The sequence below is a fragment of the Capra hircus genome, chromosome 25, assembly GCF_001704415.2.
Source record: "Capra hircus breed San Clemente chromosome 25, ASM170441v1, whole genome shotgun sequence".
Taxonomy (NCBI): domain Eukaryota; kingdom Metazoa; phylum Chordata; class Mammalia; order Artiodactyla; family Bovidae; genus Capra; species Capra hircus.
Window position 1 is genome coordinate 29,171,212 of NC_030832.1, and position 21,068 is coordinate 29,192,279.

The following is a 21,068-nucleotide window of genomic DNA, read 5'->3' on the forward strand; positions in this document are numbered from 1 at the left end:
CCCTGGTGGCTCAGATGGTAAAGAATCTGCTGGCAATGTGGGAGACTGGGTTCAATCCCTGGGTTGGGAAGATCCCCTGGAGGAGGGCATGGGAACCTACTCCAGTATTCTTGCCTGGAGAATCCCCATGGACAGAGGAGTCTGGTGGGCTACAGTCAATGGGGTCACAAAGAGTCAGATACGACTGAGTGACTAAGCACAAGGAAGCCAAGAACCCTGGTCTATAACATCTCTACGTTTCAAGCATTTGTGCCCTGAGATCCAGGTTCGTCTACTTCCCTTCACTGCTGTTCCCTCCCATCCACATTTCCAAGTTCCAACTGTCTCTCATGATCCAACTCAAGGGCCACATCCTTCTCAAAGGCCTCACTGATTTCCCCAACTTGTGGGAGCCCCAAGCGTGAATCCCATGGATGTGATTACAACATACAAGGTCCATGGTGTGCCTGTCCACCCTGCTCCCTCTGTTTCTTGAGATTTCCCCCAGGGTTACTGGAGTGTGGTAGTTCTATGCATTACCCTGTCCTCCTGCCACAGTTGGCAGGTCCAGTGAAGGCCATCTGACCCAAACTAGAGCACCAATTCCCTTCCCTGGGATTCCCCTGGAGAGGTGGTCCTGTCCCCCTACAATGACTGAAGCTGTAATTACAGTGTCAACATTGGGCCATCTTTGCAGCCATGCTTCCCTCCAGATGGCCTGGAAAACTGGAGGCGGCCAGTATTCCCAAGCCAACAGGGGGAGGAGGAGCTCAGAGACAGCGGAGCCCGGGAAGAAGAACACTATTATGTCTGAGTGCCTGGGTCTCACTTTCCCTGGGCCCAGCTTCCTTCTCATCTCTGAGGGTGTATAATCCCCTCCAGGACCTTGTATTGTTGGGTCTTGTGTGTGTGTGTTTAGTTATTCAGTCGTGTACGACTCTTTGCAACTCATGGACTGTAGCCCGCCAGGCTCCCCTGTCCATGGAATTTTCCAGGCAAGAATACTGGAGTGGGCTGCCACTTCCTCCTCTAGGGGATCTTCTCAACCCAGGGATCAAACCCGAGTCTCTTGCATTTCATACACTGGCATGTGGATTCCTTACCACTAGCGCCACCTGAGAAGCCCAGTGGGTCTTATCTAATGGAAAACCAAATCTGATCCCAAGGCAAAACTTTCAACATACATTAAAAAAAAATTTTTTTTTGGCTACACAGCATATGGGATATTAGTTCCCCAACCAGAGATCGAACCAGTGCCCCCTGCACTGGAAGTGCAGAGTCTTAACCCATGGACCACTGGGGAAGTCTCTCAACTTAGCTTTTTAATTACTCCTGGTTCTGTAGGAATGCAACCCATTCCCCTTGGTATCACAGTCAAGGTCGCCAAAGTTAAAACAGAAACTTTTCCTCCACTGGAAGTTTGGCTGGAAGACGCACAATTAATCTGTAGAGAAGTCGTCACATAGATGGAATAAATGACCAGAAAGTTTGACTGAATGTATGTTTACCGTAATTCAAGCAATGAGACCCTTAAGCATTTATCCCAGATAAAGGAAAATTTATTTTTGTATCAACATCTGTACACCAATGTCCACAGCACCCAAATCTCCTTCCACTGATGAAGGACTAAAGAAACTGGGGATCCTTCATTGCAGTGCAGAGTCTCTAGCTGCAATGCGGCATGTGGGATGTTAGTTCCCTGATCAGGGATCAAACTTTCATCCGCCGCATTGCAAGAAGGATTCTTAACCACTGGACCATCAGGGAAGTCCCTGTACTAGAGCTTTGCAAGAGGTTACCAGTGGGGGAAACTCAGAGAAGGGCACAGACCCCTTGTACATTTTTGCAACTTTTTGTGAATCTAAAATTATTTGAAAATAACGAGGTTTTGTGTTGTTTTTTTTAAGCAGTTAACATAGGAAGGTGTAGCTGAGTTCTCACATTATCTCTAGTGTAAAGATACACTCACTCCTCCTCTTCTCCCCATGGCCTGAAAATACCACAGGGAGAAGTGCAAATGTACAACCTAATTGTGGTTACAGACCCACAGAGCAAATGCTGTCACACTGCAGTGATCTGGTTGGGGAAAAAAAATCAAGTATTATTTCCAATTAGTAAGGCTCTTTACAGGTTGGGGAGAGGCAGGTGCTATTCCAGTAAGGAAGCCTGGCCCGGTATGGAGCAGAGTGATAACAAGGTGTCCCTTGGCTACTTCATTCAGAGCCTCAACACAGGAAAAAATGTTATCTTCCCAAAACACAAGACCTCTCCTATCTCTGCAATGATAAACCAAGAAGAAAAGCAAACAATGTCAGTATGCCTTCTCTAAAATCCCTTTTGAAAGCCCGGAGGGTTGAGCCTCCCATTGAAAAGAGTTTTCTAACTCGATACATCGTGCTTTCAACCAGTGAACACACAACCAAGAGAAGCGCTTGATCGGGGGTGCTCACTCACGGGGAACTGTGAGTGACGAGGTCTACGCCCGCCCAGGGCACCAAGAGACGCAAATCTTGACGACTGGAGACAGGTGGCTTTTGAGATCTAAACGAACACAAGGGCACGGAAGCCAAGATATGTATTGGGTTGGCCAAAAAGTTCATTCGGGTTTTTATATGGAAACCGCCGATGAACTTTTTGGCCAATTCAATAGAACAAAGCTAAACACAAAAACTCCCAGGATGACGCCAGGGGAAGTACAAACACTGCTTTGCACACGTACCTTTTAAAGGAACAGATCCAGCCAGCCCTGTAACTCGGCAGTACACAAGGCACTGGGGACACAAGTGCAGAAGGGCTCTGGTTCTTGCCCTCAGTTGAGAGACGGGCAAGTGCACGGGGATAATACAGTGAGCTAAGTGCTGAGCCAAATGATACACTGATGTCCAGGAGCAGAGGCTGAGAGGGTCCCCAACCCAGCTACATCTAGGAAATCCAGGAAGGCTTCTCAGTGGAGGTGACGCAAAAATAGATGTTGAGGAATCAGCTGGAGTTGGCAAATCAAGTAACACCACAAGCACACTCAATAGTTACACGTTTGATTATACTGCCAGAACTTTTACTGGATTGTCCAAAACTTCATTCAGGATTTTCCATACTATCTTACGGAGAAACCTGAACCACTTTTTGGCCAACTCAGTACAATGTGCTTTACAAGTATCACCAAGAAAGCCCATAATTTAAACTCTGCATAAAAGCCACTATCACCCACAATTTACTCAAGCTCAGAAAAGGTAGGTGCCTTAGCCAAGACCTCCACATACTGCATAAGGAAAAGAGGAAAAAAGTTTTTTAAAAAGTTAGAAACTACTGATTAGACATGTATTATGCATATAATTTTATGCATTAAAGATTATAATAGTGGAAATGAAGAAGTTTCTAATATTATTTCAACTTAACGGCTAATGTTACCCTTCAGTTTGGAAGGCACAGCAAAGTTCCAAGGGAATCTGGACTTGACATATCCAAAAGGTGAACTCAGTCCCTCTCCCAAACCTGGTGGTGGTTCAGTTGCTCAGTCATGTCTGACTCTGCGATGCCATGGACGATAGCCCACCAGGGTCCTCTGTCCATGGGGTTTTCTAGGCAAGAATACTGCAGTGGGTTGCCATTTCCTTCTCCAGGGGATCTTCCTGACCCAGGGGTCGAACATGTGTCTCTTGTGCCTCCTGCACTGGCAGGCAGATTCTTTACCACTGGGCCACCATATTGCTTATCTTAATGGAGAGCACCAACCTGTCCTGTCTCTGTAGCCAGGACCCTGGGACTCCTCTCTGACTCCTCCCTCTTGTTTACCCTCCTTCATAACCAATCAGTCCTCATGTGATTCAGTCTCAATGCTTCCAAATCTAAAATATTTTAGCATATGAAAACAAATATTTCAAATAAATGGTGAGGATGAATTATTAAATACCTCTAGATAACCATACTTTCAGACAGGAGTCTCTAGACGAAAACTTTCTCAGACCTGATATAAAAATATTTAGTTTGTTGGAATTTACTTTAAAAAGGAATGTTTACCTATAAGAAAATATGCATAAATATTTGTACCTTCTAAGGATTATAAATAACTTCCTTAGGACATTCCTCAAGGAAAAGACTGATGGATTTGACTATATTAAAATGCACAATTTATGCTTGTCTAAAAACATTGTCAACAAATTAAAGTGAGAGCTTAAATTGAGAGAAGTATCTATAAAATGAAGGCAAAAAGTTTTTTTAATATATACAAAGTTCTTATAAATCAATAAGATAAATATTCCAATAGAAAAAAATTGAGTGTCATTAGCAGGCAAATCCACTAAGAAAGAAAATATGGTCAAATATACGAAAAAGTGTTCAACACCACTAACATTCCAAAAATGCAGATTTAAAATGAAAAATGATATGCATTTGTGACTCACCAGAACAGCAAAGATGACAAAGATGAATGAGGTCTAGTGTTGGTGAGGATACAAAGAAAGAGACACTTTCACATACTTTTCATGAGACAGTATATGCAGTTGGAGAACAAAGTCAATTTCTATGAAAGTTCTTAAAAATGAATATAGAATTTCTGAGATAAGATGATGAATGTAACTCACAAATTTGACACAAGCTGCTGAAGACTATAGGAAAGGGATTCAAAAATGAAATAAACAAACCTATGACCTTCAAGATCAGAGAAGACACAAGGTGAGACATCAGCCACAAAGCTAGGGAGCCTGGAAAGGGGATTCACAGATTGACAGATGTGTCTGATGCCTCTGCTGCCAAACCTAGGAAGTCTAAACACTCAGTGTGTGTGTGTGTGTGTGTGTGTGTGTGTGAGTGTGTGTGTACACGTATATATAGTGTGAAATTTTACTTTACAGTTCAATGAGAGTAAATATAATCACATTGTTGTACAAGCACACCACCACCATCCATCTCCAGAACTTTTTCACCTTCTCAAACTGAAACTCTGAATCCATGATACAATAATGCCCCATTTTTCTCTCCTCCAGCCCCTGGCTGTCTAATCACCTTTTAAGAGGTAATCATGAGCAGACAATAGGCTAGCTGGACATGCAAGAAAGCCCCCAAGGTGGGAGATAGAAACTACATAACAAAGAGGGAAAAAAAAAAAAAGCACCCTGTGGAAACAGACTACACAGGGAGAAAACTGAAAAAACAAACAAGACATTATTAATATCCTCCAAGGGATCAGAAAACATATTGCTTCCATTAAATAAAAACAATACACTATAAAAAGAAACTTTCAGAGAATAAAAATGAGGACTTGGAAGCAAAATCGTGATAGCAGAAATGAAAAAACTGAAAAGAGGGGAAAGGAAATAAAATTGAAGAAAGCAAATATATTAGATCAAAAAGATAAGGAAAGATGGCAGAGAGAAGATAAGAAAATTAGGGGTTTCAATCTAGGAGGTTTAATAATGGAATATAATGGGAGATGCCTAAAGAGAGAATTGAGAAGAATGGGGAGGAATTACCAATTAAATATTCTAAGAAATTTTCCAAAAACTGACAGTAGATTCCACACTGATGCCACTGAATGACCAAAGGATGAAAATGAACCTACAAGGCTCATCATTGTGAATTTCCAAACAAAATGAAGATTCCGGAAAGGAAAGAAACATGCAAAAGATTAAGGAATCAGGACTCCGTTTCTTCTAAAAAACACTAAAAGATGGAAAATAATGGCGCAAACCCATCAACATTCTGAAAAAAAAAAGAAAAGTGATATCTAATTCAATCAGGTCATCATTCACACATCATCTTTCTGTCCTAAGAAAGATTAGGACAAAGCTTCTTTCAGACATGGATGATCTCAAAAGATTCTATCTTCCTTATAAGATTTCTCAGGAAGCCTGAGACATTGAGTTTCACCAAAATAACAACATAAACCAAGAAAGAGAGATGGAATCAAACATAGGTGGGGGGCAAAAGAGAGCTCCAGGAGGACGAGGAAGAGATACACGCACCATGGCCACTGTCCATATGGGCGTGGTGTGACTGGATGCAGATGTGTTGGGGGCTATTATTACTATCTGCCCTGCAACCTGACCACACTTAGAGCTGAGGGTAGATCATTCGAATGAGTCTGGTCCCCATTCTTCCCTATAACTAGATGTTCTGACCAGAGGCTAAGTGTGTGCTGGTACTCCACACTCACTGCCTGGATCAGCTGAGGACATTGATTTCATCCTGATACTTCCCCCGAAGGCAGGCAGTACACTCTGATGAGGTCAGAAGCAGAAAACACAGGTCAGTTCATTCCATCTGTCCAGCTTTCTGCCTTATACCCACTATCTGGTTCACACAGTAGCCCTGCCAGGTGCCCCCACCAGGGTGAGCCCTGTGCTTCTCTGGGGTCACTGATGACCGAGATGCCTTCCCCAGAAGAAGCTTTTGTAAGCCTTTGTTGCTGTTCAGTTGGTCAGCTGTGTCCAACTCTTTGTGACCCCATGGACTGTAGCCCACCAGGCTCTTGGTTCCTCGGTCCATGGGGATTCTCCAGGCAAGAATACCAGAGTGGGTTGCCATGCCTTCCTCCAGGGGATCTTCCCAACCCAGGGATCAAATCCAGGTCTCCTACCTTGCAGGAGGATTTTTTTTTTAATCAGCTGAGCTACCTGGAAAGTCAGAGAACCATGAGTGATCCCAAGTGAAGCAGAAAGAGGAAGACGGGAGAAGAAGAAGACAGTGGCGCCAGGGCCTCCAGATGAGAAAGATGCCAAGAAGGAAGCTGCTAGAAAGGTCAGATGTGGCCACATAGGAGTGATTTCAGTATAAATAACTCACAAGGATACCAAGAATTGCCCCTTCCTTGGGCTTAATGTAGGCCAATGTCAATATTCAAGGTGAATGAAACAAATGACTTAGGAAAAAAAACTAATTAGGAAAGTTCCTGATTTACCTGTGTACACAGATCCAGAGTCACCTGACTATTTGCCCTTTTCCCTGAGCCAGTCTTTTTTTTTTTTTTTTAATTCCTTTAAAAGCCTATTTTTTTTCCTTGAATGTATGTGATCACATGGAAGTGAAGGGCTACAGTTCTCACCTGAGCTGGTCTTTACTGGCCTGAGAAAGAACCATTCTACCCTCATTAAAATGATGGCTGCAGAACTTTTTTTTTAATAAAAAGGGATATTTCTGCTTCACAGTTCAGGGAAGGAAAACAAGAAAAAGATTAACTTGTTTTTATTATAGGAGCTTCATGTAAAACATGCATGAAAAAAAGAGGTGAGAACATGGGTAAATGAGCAGTTGCTTCTGGTTAGTCTCTTTGGTATTTGTTTTTGTCCAATTATATGCACTTTTTGATAGATTCAAATGTCCCTACATAGAGCGTGCATTACTTTTCAGATCAGGGAAAAAAATTGGTAAGGCTTGAAAAAATGTTTTAATCAAATTCAGACAGAAGGTAAGCAGGGATAACAATATTAATGTTAGACAAACGATATTCATGCAGGGGGAAAAAAGCATGTTTTTAAGACAAAGGGAGCATTACATAATGGTAACAACCACTGCTAATAGTGAAGCCAGGCAGATACAAATCTATAGTTGCCAAAGAAACTGACAACAAGATATAGAAATCAAATGCTATTAAGAACCCAGGAAGGAGAGGATATTGTAGAAGGAGATTTTAAAACACCATTATTGAAAAGACGTAAGAAAATAAACTCATAGTCTAGCTAAATACACAAAATTGATGTCTGGCAGGAATTCATTTTCATGATTACAGTGTGTGTGTGGGGGGATCTTTTCAAGTGTGTATAGAACATTTACAAAATCTGTTAATACTCGTCACAAAGAAAAAAAAAAGTTAAATTCCTCTTCCAGATAAAGAGAAGGCACGTTTAGCCTGGAGAAAAATATAGATGCTAAACCTGGGAAAGAAAAGAGGAAAACTCTATTAATGTAGTCCATTCTGGGTTGCCTAGGTAGCTCAGGGGACAGGGGAAGATGAATGAGAATTAACTTGAGGATCAGACTGAAACAAATACCTCTTCCCCACTTTTTCTCACCCACTTAACATCTTCATTTAGACCTGAAGTATGAACCACTGAAATGGCACTTAACCCAGTGGGTTTCAAAGTGTGGTCCCTACACCAGTAGCACATCAGGAAGCTTGTGAAAAATGTAAATTCTTAGACCCACCCCAGATCTCATGATGCAGAACTTCTTCCAAGTCAGGGTTCCAGGAGGTGCTGATGTGAAAGCATCTGATGCTAAAGGTGTATCAATACCCCAGCTCCCTCGCCCTTGAGTAGATGGCCTCTTGAGGGGTGGGCGTAAACTCTGGCTTTGCCTTCCCTTCTTTGTCTTACTTCCCTACTTCTCTGATGACGCACTTTACCTCCCAAAGAAACTACTGCCCTCAAATCTTAGTTTCAGCGGCTGTTCTGGGGGAACCCACACTAAGACATCTACCGGAGACCCCTGTTCTCTCAGAGCTCATGTTCTGGTTGACACTAGCTTATCCTTCCACATCTTCTCGCAGGCTGAGTCTGCCGAGATCTCCCCTTGGAGAAGGGGCCCCACTGGGGTAGTGTCCTCTCCCCAGTTCAGTCTAGAACCTACTGTCTGCTTTCTGCTCTGGGTCTTCCAGCTCTGCTCTGCACCACCTCTGGTCACTTCCCTAGCCCCTAATACCCCTTTTCCAGCCCTGTTCAGCTTCATTGCTTACGGTCCAGGTGAGCTGTAAATGGAAGAACAAATCTGACTCCATGTTAGATCTCTTCCTTTTACTTTAACCTTTGTGCTCTGTTGCCTGTCATGCTTAGCCAGGCTGGCTCTGCACCTTTTGTAAAAGAATGTTGCCTATAGCCTGAAACATACAAGACAGCCTATTTTCAAGACTCTAACCTTTAAGGGTATAACATTTTTCCATTCATCCAGAGATAAAAGTTGCAGAACAGAGAATAACATTAGTCTCCTTGGAGGTTTACAGAAGCATCCTGACCTGGCCTAGTGGACAGCTGCAAGAACAAAGGATTCCAACACCAAGAAGTTGGTGACGACTAACATGGTGCCTCCCTCCCCTGCCTTTAAAAGTGCTTTGCTGAAATGTTACCAGGAGTTTGGGGCTTTTTAAGCATGAACCACCTGTCTCCTTGCATAGCCCTGTCTGCTCCAAGCTCCAGTGTTTCTGTTGGTTTGACCTCACTGTGTGTTGGGCACACGAACTTTTGTTCAGTAACAGGGTCAGACTCACAGAGGGTGGGCTACCAGCCAGGCCCTGTGAAACCAGACCCTGCCCAGCTGTGCAGGACACAGTGACCTCACATGCTGTGTGCTCCAGGAAGTACAGGGAGCTGAGGCAGCACAGAGCAAGTGTCTCAGGATGGCAACAAAGGAATCTCCCATGAAGTGACAGATAGGGGACACCTGGGGAGTAAGTGGGACTAGCCAGCAAATGGAGTGGAAGTATGAGCCAGGATTCCTTGCAGAGAGTTGGTAAGTACGTCTGAAGCCAGAGGTCTGCAGGTGCAAGCTGAGAGGCTGCAGAGAATGCCAGTGGAGCCGCGACTTAGGAGGCTTCAGGGAACTGAAAGAACCGCCTTCTCCCAAGAAGACTCTCAAGGTCAGTTTTAGAAGAAAATAGATCATGAAATGGCCAGAGAAAAAGGGAGGGAAATAAGGATATGAAAAATCCAGCAAATGACTCATTAGCCCTCAAACTCTGGAGGCCCAGAAGATGGTGATGCCCTGAGGGTGCATTACTGGGTCCAGACCTAATCAAACCCTTCCCTGGAAACAGTCAACAGGTTCAGAAGGGGCAAGGGGACTTCAACTCCTGGGCTGACGAAATGTGATAGACTCCTCGGAGCTCCTGAAGATAATCAGGTTCCCAACAGGATCCATGACACCGTCCGGCCTTTACTTCACCCTCTCCTGACCCAGGAGCACAGGGTAATCTACTGATCACAACGAAAGCAAGGAGTTCAGTTTGCCCCTAATCCTTCCACTTCTCAGAAGATAAACCTCCCTGGCCTGAAGCATGCACACTGGCTGCCTTCCTTTGGGGTCCTCAGCTCGTGTGGGTTTCTCCCTGCAGTGAGTTTTGTAGGCGGAGAGGCAAAACAAAGGCACAGTTAGCCAAAGCAAGCCCTCTAAAACCACCTTGACACCAGACCTCCATCTCCAAGGACTTCAAAGGCATTTTGTTATTGCTCTCCAATATTTGCTTGTTTTCTATTTTTTAATTGAGCCATTATTCCTAGCAGAAGTGAACGCGAAAAGATCTGCAAACATGGTGCACTTCTACCGACAGTCATTTTGGGCACAGTGGCACAGAAGGAAATTCTGACATATGATGAACAGTTCCCATCACAGGACAGAACTTTCCTTTCTCTTCTGCCTCTCAGAAAAGGACAAGGGAGACGGGGTGGGGGGGACTGCAGAGGAATTCAGCTCTTCCATGTCATCTACTTTAGGTAATACGAGGAGGGGAATTCGTCCAGACACATAACCAGTTACTCATTCTTAGGAGCCCTAGAGCAGTGGTCCCCAACCATTTTGGCAGCAGGGATAGATTTCGTGGGAGACAATTTTTCCGTGGAGATGGGTATAGTTTCCAGATGATTCTCATAAGGGGCATGCAACCTATATCCCTCGCCTGTGCAATTCACAGTAGGGCTGGCGCTACTATGAGAATCTAATGCCGCCGCTGATCTGACAGGAGGTGGAACTCATGCAGTAATGTGAGCGATGGGGAGCGGCTGTAAATACAGATGAACCTTTGCTCATGAGCTGGCCTGCGACTCACCTCCTGCTGTGCAGCCTGGGGGGACTGGGAGACCCCTGCCCTGGAGGTTTGCTTGAATTAATTCCTCCCAAACAGCCCCCATTCCACAGCTATGCCCCAGAGACAGGAGACAAAGACACTTGGGCTCAGGATGGAATGAAATAAGGGCACATCCCCTCGTTGACATTGTGCGTTGTGTCCTTGCATCTTTTCAAAAAATGGCACGCAGGCTGGCAGCCCCCATACCTTCGTCACTGTTGTCATCCACTAGGATGATTTCCTTCAGCAGGTGGGTCGGCGTGTGGTTGACTGCGCTGTGAACTGAGCGCAGGATCACCGACAGGGCCTCGTTCACGAAGATAAATATGATGGATATCTGGGGCAGCTCCTTGGAGTACTTCAGCTCCTTACACCTGAAGGAAGAGAGCAGGGAAGAGCAGAGTCAGTGGAAGGAGAAAGGCAGAGGCATTGTGGCTGCAGGCGGTAAGGATCCCAGCTGGGTCCTGGTACATGTTCTCCCAGGCCAAGAATCGTTGGTTCCCTCTTGGCCTCTCTTGGCTAAGAACTGAGGAAAAAACCCTAAGGTGGAGACAGTTAAGAAAACCAGCTTCACGTCTCCCAAATTTACCACCCCATAGGAAGCATGAGGCTGGAGGCCATACCCAGACATGTACCACCTGGTCTCATTTCAGTATACACACACCCACCTATTCTGAGTATTCTTACCTGGAGAATCCTATGGACAGAGGAGCCTGGCGGGCTACAGTCCATGGGGTTGCAATGAGTTGGACGTGACTGATGGATGTACACACACACCACCATAGTTCTCATCCAGAGGTGGCTGGGAAGTGAGGTATAAATACCCCCAGCTGCCTCAGCCCTTGAGCTGGTTGACTCTGAGGAGTGGGTTTTACAGGGGCCCCTAGAGCTTTTCCCCCGTGGGATTACTCTCCATCATTCACAACTTTCATAACACCCACTTTGGGGGATGCCTTCCCTTCTCAGTTCTCCTCCCCCTTAGTGGTGCTCTTTCCCCTGCCCAAAGAAACTAATGTGTCTCAAGTCTTTGTTTCACAGTCGGTTTGTGGGAGAACCCAAACTAAGGCATCTCTTGGACCTACTAAGTGCCCAGCACTAGACAGGAGACCTCTACTCTCATGGAGCTTACACACTGGGAAGAGACATGAAACATGAAATTAATAAAATAAATAAACAATAAAAAAATAAGACGTGAAACTAACAAAAATCTTCTATCCACTATGACAGTCCTGCCTGACACACTCTAACTCTTCTTGCAAGCGTTCCTAGAATCTGCCTGGGGTACAGATATGGGATCTAAAAGGTCCTCCCTTCTAACATCCAGCAACTTCCCCATCTCTGAAGACAGGCCTTCAGGGGTGCACTAAGTCACTTCAGTCGTGTCCAGCTGTTTTGTGACCCTATGGACTATAGCCTGCCAGGCTCCTCTGTCCATGGGATTCTGCAGGCAAGAATACTAGAGTGGGTTGCCATGCCCTCCTCCAGGGAATCTTCCTGATCCAGGGAGTGAACCTGCATCTCTTATGTCTCCCACGTTGGCAGATGGTTTCTTCACCACTAGCACCAGCTGGGAACCCCGGGGGTTCAAGAGAAGAATGTTCTTCATCCAGGCTGGACTCAGGGGTGTAGAGCCTGGGCCCCCCTGGAGGCGCCTGATGATGTAAGAGAGGACACTGGTACCCTGGGATCCGGCTCTGCATGGCTCAATGATGGAAGCGCCGGTGCTCTCTCCCTGGAGCACTGGGGAATTTGGTTTTATGTCTAGTTTGAGCCACTTTGAAATACCAAGTGGAAACAGAGCAGAATGGAAGACAGAGCTAGTGCATTTCAAACACATCCTCTTCCTCCATGTGTGAGACTGTACAATGTATGAGACAATATGTTCCAAAGCAAAACAAAGAGGACAAGATGAAGGGATGGAGTGAGAGGGAAGCAGTACTGAAGAGGGAGCAGGAAATACAGCTGTTTTTTATGCCGAACAGCTTGGGATGTGTCGGGCCATATTAATCATGTAGGCAATTTTCAGAAGAAAATAAAGTTTTGTTACAAAGTACATTTGTGTCTCCTGGAGGAGACTGTCCAGGGATCCATTGATCACGCAGCCTCATTTTTACCACGACGCTGTAAATTCACTTCTGGGGGCTGCCGAGGAGATTAGAATGGTTATTGACAGGCTCACGGGCTGTTGGTAAGAATCATCCCATTTACTGTGTGCTGATCCGGGGGAGGGGGCACATCCCAGAAGGTCCCTCGGAGCCCCCTCGATGTGGCCGGCAGCCATCCTGAGCGGGCAGGCTGGCGGCTGCTTCCTCCCAGGCCGTTCCTCACCATACACGCGAGCACCCCCACCGTACACACCCACCTACTCTGAGCATGCACTCCTGGGCCTGGTTTCTTGGGCTTTTAACAGATTCTGGCCCTGGAAATGAAGAAGCAAAGAGGCCAGATGGCATCGTACCAACAGCAGCATCTTCTCTGGCTACAGGCAATGGGATCAGGCTGCCACTGAGGCTGAGTTGTGGGTTAAGCCTCTCGGCTGGAACAGGCAATTCCCTCTGCTGAGCAGGACTCCTGGGACTCTCTGGGAAACGGGGACCCCGATCTTGCCCCTTCATGGTCAAGGTGGCCATTCAGTAAATTGTGGGGGCATCTCAGCAGTAAAAAGCTCTCTGCCACAGGCTGAACCTGTCACCCTGGCCACACAGCTCACGCTTCTTCATGTCTGAAACTGTCCACATTAGCCTCACTGTAATTAGCTCTGGGTGCCTGGCTAAGGTCCTTCTAAGGATTAGGTGAACTCAGGCTTTGAGAGCCCTGGGAAAATGCAATGTACCCACCAATGGAAAGACCAGCCTGCCTGATCTAGAGAGTGGACGGACAGATGGATGGATGGATGGATGGATGGATGGATGGAAAAATAGGTAGGTAGACAGGCAGACAAATAGATATCTTATTAGTTCTATTTCTCTGGAGGATCCTCACTGATACACTGCCCTATGGTGGTTTGGAAAAAAAAGTTTACACCAAATTGAGGTGTCATGTCTCATTAGAATCCTGTCTTTCCAATCTCTCCTTCCTGTCACAGCCTCAGACACCACCTCAGCACAGAAAGGGAGCCTCTGGCGCGTGACGAGAGATGACCAGAAGGACTCCCCTTGTTGGGCAGTGGAATTATCTCAAAACTCCACGGCCTCTCACTGTCCAGAGCCGCTGCACCAAGGCTGTCTCCACCTCCAACAGCCACAACCTCCTTGCCTTCCAGTTCTCCCCACCGTGTCCCCCTCAAGCACCCACTCTTTGACCTCGATGAGACCGCCCGGGCCTGGGCCACTCCGTTGTCGCTCTGTATCAGCTCTGCTCGCACTCTTGCTCAGCTAAAATCTACGCACGTCCCTTCACCCCTGCCTTCATCCTCCACCCACTCCCCTGGCTTGCTTTCTCACCAGCCTGGAAGAACCCCAGCTGCAAACCAATTGTTCATCTGACTTTCCTCTCCTTTGCACACACAGGAGCGGAGGAAGCAGGCCCATCACGGCCGTGGTGACAAGACACATCCAAGGTCCCTAGTCCCCCAGGGCCCTGGTCGCTGCCCTGCACCCTTCAAGGCAGGTCAGAACTCTCAATTCCCCGATCCCCGTCCCATCCCTACTTTCCACTTTCTTCCCTTCCCTCCAGGCAATCTCCCTCTTGCAGGTCCCTCCTACCCCACAGAGGGAATCAGGCCACCAGCAGGGATTTCCAAGTGCAGTCGCAGGCCTGTAACAGCAGCAGCATTCCTGGGCAGCCTGATAGAAATGCACATTTTTGAACAGCTACTGTAGAGCACAGTGAACTCTGCTCAAACTTATGGGGCAGCCTGGATGGGAGGGAGGTTTGGGGGAGAACAGATATGTGTATATGTATGGTTGAATCTCTTCACTGTCCACCTGAAACTATTACAACATTGTTAATCAGCTATATCCCAATACAAAATAAAAAGTTAAAGAAAGAAAGAAACGCACGTTTTCGGCCCACCTAGAACCACTGGCTCAGAGATCCTGACCAAGTTCTGCAAGTGGTTTCTGCACACCACGTGGAAATGTGAGAAGCACTTCCCTGATTCCCCTCACCACCTACAAACCTATCAACCTCTGAACTCAGCCTTGAAGGAAACAGGCTCAGGAGGTCAGAGGTAACCCCCTCATCCACGCTGTGGATTCTCCAGCCTCCTCCCCTCCAAACGCCCTGCTCCATCCATTATTCTCTCTCCTCTAGCTTCACTCTCCCTTCACTGACTTCTTCTTCTCAAAGAAGGGACCCAAGTCTTTCCCATTTTCATCCATAAACTCCCTTGCCCCGCTGCCTTAATCCCCATCATCTGCCCTCTTCGGCTCTCTCCTTTATCTGTCATTCATCCCCCATCCCACCGTTATTTAACTCCTAGGTATCCTATTCTGCTAAAACTGCTCTTGTTAATTTCCAGTGACAGCTAGGTGGCCAGAGTCAATGGAGATTTCCCAGCTTCACCCCAGCTGATGATCCTCTCCGCAGTGTTTAACACGGTTAAACACGGTTGCCTCTCCCCTTCCAGAAACAGTATTTACCCCTGGATCCTGGCACCCTTGCCATTTTCATCCCCATCTCTGCTTTTTCCTCCACTGGAGGATCTGCCCTGGCCACCTGTTCATGTTAAAGGTTGCTCTTTTCTGCTAATACTCCAAATTCTAAAATTCCTAAAGGCTCCATCTTCCACTCTCTGCTAGTCTCACTTGATCAACCCTTCCTGGGTGACCTCATCCCAGCCTATGACTCCAACCCTGATGCCATCAACTTTCAAACCCACATCTCTAGATGCTTCAAGCTTCTGTTTCCCACTGGGCTTCTCCACTTGGATGTCTCATCAGCACCCCAAATACAGCCTTCCTAAAACTGACACCTGCTCTCTCTGTACCTCCCTGTCTTCATTGAGAGGTACCACTCTTTCTCTTTGGGAGTCAAGTCAAAATCACAGCACGTTCAACATGTCAAGCCCTAAAGATTCTGCCATCTTTAGGATCTCTTTATGACGCTCCCCTCCATCCCTATTTCTACTTCTACCCCTCTATTCATCATCAGTCTCTCCTGAATGACACTCAAGGCCACCTAACTGGTCCCCAGCCTCCAGCTTGTCTATCTGCACCTCAACCCCATTCTATCCACCCCACTAGCAGAACGATCTAAGATGCTAATGAAATCCTACTACTCATATTTCCACTATCTCTTTGGCTCTCTGTAGCTTTTGGAATTAGCTTCAAACGTCTTTGCATGACATCTAAGTTCAGACCCCCGGCTCACCTCTCCAGGTTCATCTCCTCCCTGGGAGGATTAATATTTGTATTTCCCAGAAACAGAAATGCTGCCTCTCAGTTCGCATACCTTTCTCTCTGCCTAAAGTGCCCTTCCTCCTGCCTAGCCTGCCCTCTTCCCTCAGCCCAGCTCCAGGCAGCTCTCCCAGACTCCCAGCAGCATGTCAGGGCCCTCTCCTTTGTCCCTTTCTCTCCCTCTGCCCTCTGTCATCCTGTCACTCTTCATCTCTGTCCTCCACCATTGCAGGGTGGCCAGGGGGTCTTCTCCAGGGGATCTTCTTCCTTTTCTGTTTGCCCAGAGCCCAGCAAAATAGTTGGTAGATAAACAGTTAGTGAATGAACAGATAAAAACCCTCCTGTCTTCCCAATATATTCCCTCCACTCCTCTTATGATCAAAGGTATCATTTATCTCCTCTTGCAATTAGAACATCGGTGATGGCACCTCCACACTTAAAAAGGATAGGATCCTGAACACAGCTTCTCCCTTGACTGACTAATCTGAGCTCAAATTCTGAAGGCTGCTGGGGTCAAGTGCATTACCCAGGCCCAAATTCTCTTTCCTTCTTCCCTCCTCATCAAGCCCTGCCTATACTCCTAGGAAAGAGGGATATCATTTTTAGTAACAGCAAACCTTGCAAAACAAGATAAGGGGCTGAATAAATGAGATGTATGAGGCCCCTCTTTTGGATCTCTCATTATTAGGGAAAATGCACACTTTGCTGAGTGGCTTAATTTTCTCTGTTTGAGCTCAGTTCATCCAGGAAGGAGCAGCACACCTCATTAACTTACTTCCCACACAGAGCACTCTCCGAGACGAACTGCCCACTTCAGCATTTGAGTCTGCATGCACCCTGCCTATCAACTGTATTGGGGCAATTTTCATGAATCAAGACTCAGCCTGTTCCAAGTACGGCAAGGGTTCTTACCTCAGGGTCCAGGGAGCCCCAGGAAAAGCTCCAGAAATTAGATACAGGATGTTGTGGGTGAAGGGGGATTTGTTTTTTCTGGGCCCCACTGGCTTCCCACAGGAGCACAGTGGGAGGGGAAGAACCCAGGCCACAGAGCAGAGAGGACATTGTGAGTTGCAGCCCCCCGCCCTGGTCAAGACCAGTGCCAGACCCACACCCTGTTTGCAAGCACCATGGGGTCAACAAAGCTCTATGCCTCCCCTGCCAGCCTGGTTTCTACAAATATTTATTTTGGACTATTCCCCAAAGCACTTCTGATTTTTGGACTGAATACCTACTGACTCCATGGCTTCCTGGGAAGTCTCTTTCTCTGAGTTGTAAAGAGTTGCTTTTCCAAGGGCAAGGCAATCATCTTTAGCCAGAAAATTCTTGAGACTCAGCACTGCAACCACTATGCCAGTTTCAAGCAGACTAGAGTACCAACATGGACAAAAAACAAATCAACCAACCAAAAAAAAAAAAAAATACCAACCCTACTTGTCTCTAACTTCCAAAGTTTTCTTTTTTAAGTCAAAAGGGTTCATTCACCATTTTTAGCCTCAGTTCCAATCATAGTCCCCTGCGCTGTGCAGCACCGCACTCCCTAAAACGGAAGGGGAATCACACATATGGGGCCGGGGCAGGGGCACCATTCAGGTTCCCCACTTGCTGGATGCTTCTGCTTGGGTATGATGTAGCTTCTTGCGCTGTCTTCAGCTGAAGAGAACAGAAAAAGAAAAGAAAATCCCTCAGGTTCAGTTAAGCAATGGCTCAGGAGGAGAATTTCTAAAAACAATTAAGGGTAAATTCATGCAGACAGTTTCAGGCCACAGCTAAGGAAGTCCCTAAGACACAGGAAATGCTGCCTAAGCCATTCATACCTAGTATTTATCCTATAACCTTTCTAAGCGGAGTGGAATGAGAGGGGACCACCCCAAGTGCTGCAGAAGGGACATAAATACATTGCAAAATACTCAGATTAGAAATAATAAACAGCGGTGTTCCAAAGCCCAGCAGATCCAAAATTTGGTCAAAAAGATTCTGCATAGAAACTGAGGGCCATACAGCACCCTGTTCTCAGTCAGTCCCCTCCCTCTCATGCCCAGCCCCTCACACAAAGTGCCAGTCTCATTCTAAAGGCTGTCACCCTGTCATTTTAGCATAGCAACGAGAAGCATATTACCAAACTAGCTATTTTTCCATTTTTCCTTTTAATTGTTCAGGCCAAATTGGCCAGTCAAGCCCATCTTTCTACTGACACTAACCCTGAAAACACTTCTGTTTACTCGTGCACCTGGGCCATCCCTCTTGTCCTTGGCATTACTGTCACTCCCCTTCCTCCCCACCATTTGCGAAATCCAAGTATAGTTAGTTGATTTACAATGTTACACTAGCTGCAGGTGTACAGCAAAGTGATTCAGTTATATATCTATTCTTTTTCCGATTCTTTTCCATTTTAGGCTATTATAAGATACTGAATACAGTTTCCTGTGCTGTAAGGCGGTCCCTGTTGTTTATCTACTTTATATATAGGAGATGTAAGAGATGTGAGTTCAGTCCCTGGGTCAGGAAGGAGGAGGAGGAAGAGGAAACGGCAACCCACTCCAGTATTCTTGCCTGAGAAAATCCCATGGACAGAGGAGCCTGGAGGGCTACAGTCCATGGGGTCGCAAGAGTCAGACATGACGGAGCACACATGTATATATGCATAGTAGTGTGTATCTGTTCATCCCAAATTCCTAAATGTATTACTGTTGTTACTTTTATCATTGTTACTTCCACCCATAAAGTCTTCCTCAAGGATGAGCCCTCCTTGTTCTGAGTCAAATCCAACACATCAGCCCCTCCAGTCTCAGCTTAGCCTTAATTCAGCCGTGCCTGTCTTTGCTGTTGCTGTTGTTCAGTCACTCAGTCATGTCCAACTCTTTGCAACTCCATGGACTGCAGCACACCAGGCTTCCCTGTCCTTCACTATCTCCCGGAGTTTGCTCAAACCCATGTCCACTGAGTCGATGATGCCATCCAACCATCTCATCTTCCGTTCTCCCCTTCTCCTCTTGCCCTCAGTCTTTCCCAGCATCAGGGTCTTTTCCAAATGAGTCAGCTCTTCGCATAAGGTGGCCAAAGTATTGGAGCTTCAGCTTTAGCATCAGTCCTTGCAATGAAGATTTAGAGTTGATGTCCTTTAGGATTGACTGGTATGATCTCCTTGCTGTCCAAGGGAGTCTCGAGACTCTTCTCCAGAAACAAAGTACATAAATTCTTCAGTGCTCACCCTTCTTTACGGTCCAACTCTCACATTCATCCATGACTACTGGAAAAACCATAGCTTTGACAATTTGCACCTTTGTCAGCAAAGTGGTCTCTGCTTTTTAATACATTGTCTAGGTTTGTCATAGCTTTTCTTCCAAGGACCAAGCATCTTTTAATTTCATGGCTGCAGTCACTGACCTCAGTGATTTTGGAGCCCAGGGAAATAAAGTCTGTCACAGTTTCCATTTTTTCCCCATCTATTTGCCATGAAGTGATGGGACCGGATGCCATGAGCTTTTCTGCATGTTGAGGTGCCTGTCTTAATGGACAGAAAATGCCTTCTCCCTCTCTGAACCACTAAAGCAGCTTAGCAGATCCCGTTTCTACTGTGGGCAGAATGTATGAATGCCCCCAATTCTTCACCTCGCAGGGTAGTCAGGTGCTTTGCCACTTAATTCTGAAGTTGTTCTCACTAAAGAGGCGAAGTCTATGTCTCCACCCATTGAATCTGAGCTCAGCCCCACGACCTGTTCCAACTAGCAGGACAAGGGGAAGTGCTCATGCCAGCTCCAAGAATGACCCTCAAGAGAGTCTTATGCCCTTGGCCATCACCTAGGAAGCACCAGGCTGGCCCTCTGGTCCCAGATGAGAACGGAGGCTGGGTGCTAAGTGACAAACAGCACGGGACACACAGTTCTGCGTGTGTGAGCCCAGCCAATGCAGCTGCCCACCGCGCCAAGCACTTTGCAGAGTATCATCATCTTGTCACTCTTCCCAGTGAGCCAGTCATATAGGCATTCCCATTTTGCTTATGGGAAAACCGAGGTTCAGAGTCACAGGCCGAAAGACAAGTGAGTGGTAGACAGAGTGAGGCTTTCAACCCAGATCCACCTGACTGCAAAGCCCCTTGTTTCAGCCTTTGCGAAAAGAGATGACTTATCAAGGAGTGTTGGGGTGGAGGAATTTTAATGGCATCTGCTTCTTGTATATTTCACTGCCGTCTCCATTGTCCACACCGAACATATATTACTTTTATAACTTAAACACTATGAATGTTACTTTTTGAAAGCTTCCTATGAAAACCATTACAGCACCTGACCTGTAACTTCAATACTAACTTCAAAGAGTAAACAGATAAGAATACATAACAAAACCGCTGAGGGGAAAAGGGTATTTAGGAAACCCTCAGACAAACACGATGCTAAAATCCAATACAAAGCTAATATAATTTAATCAATAACAAGTTGACCGACAAGTGAAACTTAAAGACCAGAAACAAAGCTCATCTTAGAGGATTTATGCCAAGAACATACCACAGACCAAAGGGTAGGGGAAGAATCATTCCAAAAAATGTGTTAGGACTACTCTCTCTCTATAGAGGAAAACTGTAAGAGTTCCCCCTCTAAATAGGCTTCCCAGGTGGTGCTAGTGGTAAAAATCTGCTTGCCAATGCAGGAGACATAAGACACACTGGTTTGATCCCTGGGTCGGGAAGATCCCCTGGAGTGGGAAATGGCAACCTACTTCAGTATTCTTGCCTGAAAAATTTGACGAACAGAGGAGCCCGTTAGGCTACAGTCCATGGAGTCGCAAAGAATCAGACATGTCTGAATGAACGGGCACACACACTCCTCTAAACACACTGAAGAATAAACATTAGATAGAGAAAACAGTGAACTTTAGAACTCAAAATATAAGGAAAGCAAAAAAAAAGAAAGAAAGAAAATGAACATCCATATATGCTCTGGTTGAAGGAGCAACAGTTTGACAACAGTTGCAAACCTGATTATCAAAAA

General features: G+C 46.0%; 1 protein-coding gene across 1 annotated transcript in view; it reads right to left on the minus strand.

Moving 5' to 3' along the window:
* The window catches only part of WBSCR17 (Williams-Beuren syndrome chromosome region 17), a 427,482-nt gene that overhangs the window by 204,317 nt on the left and 202,097 nt on the right, over positions 1-21,068 (minus strand). Inside the window, exon 3 of the mRNA XM_018041001.1 lies at positions 10,955-11,121. Within this exon, the coding sequence (XP_017896490.1) occupies positions 10,955-11,121 (167 nt within the window). The remainder of the gene's footprint in view (positions 1-10,954; positions 11,122-21,068) is intronic.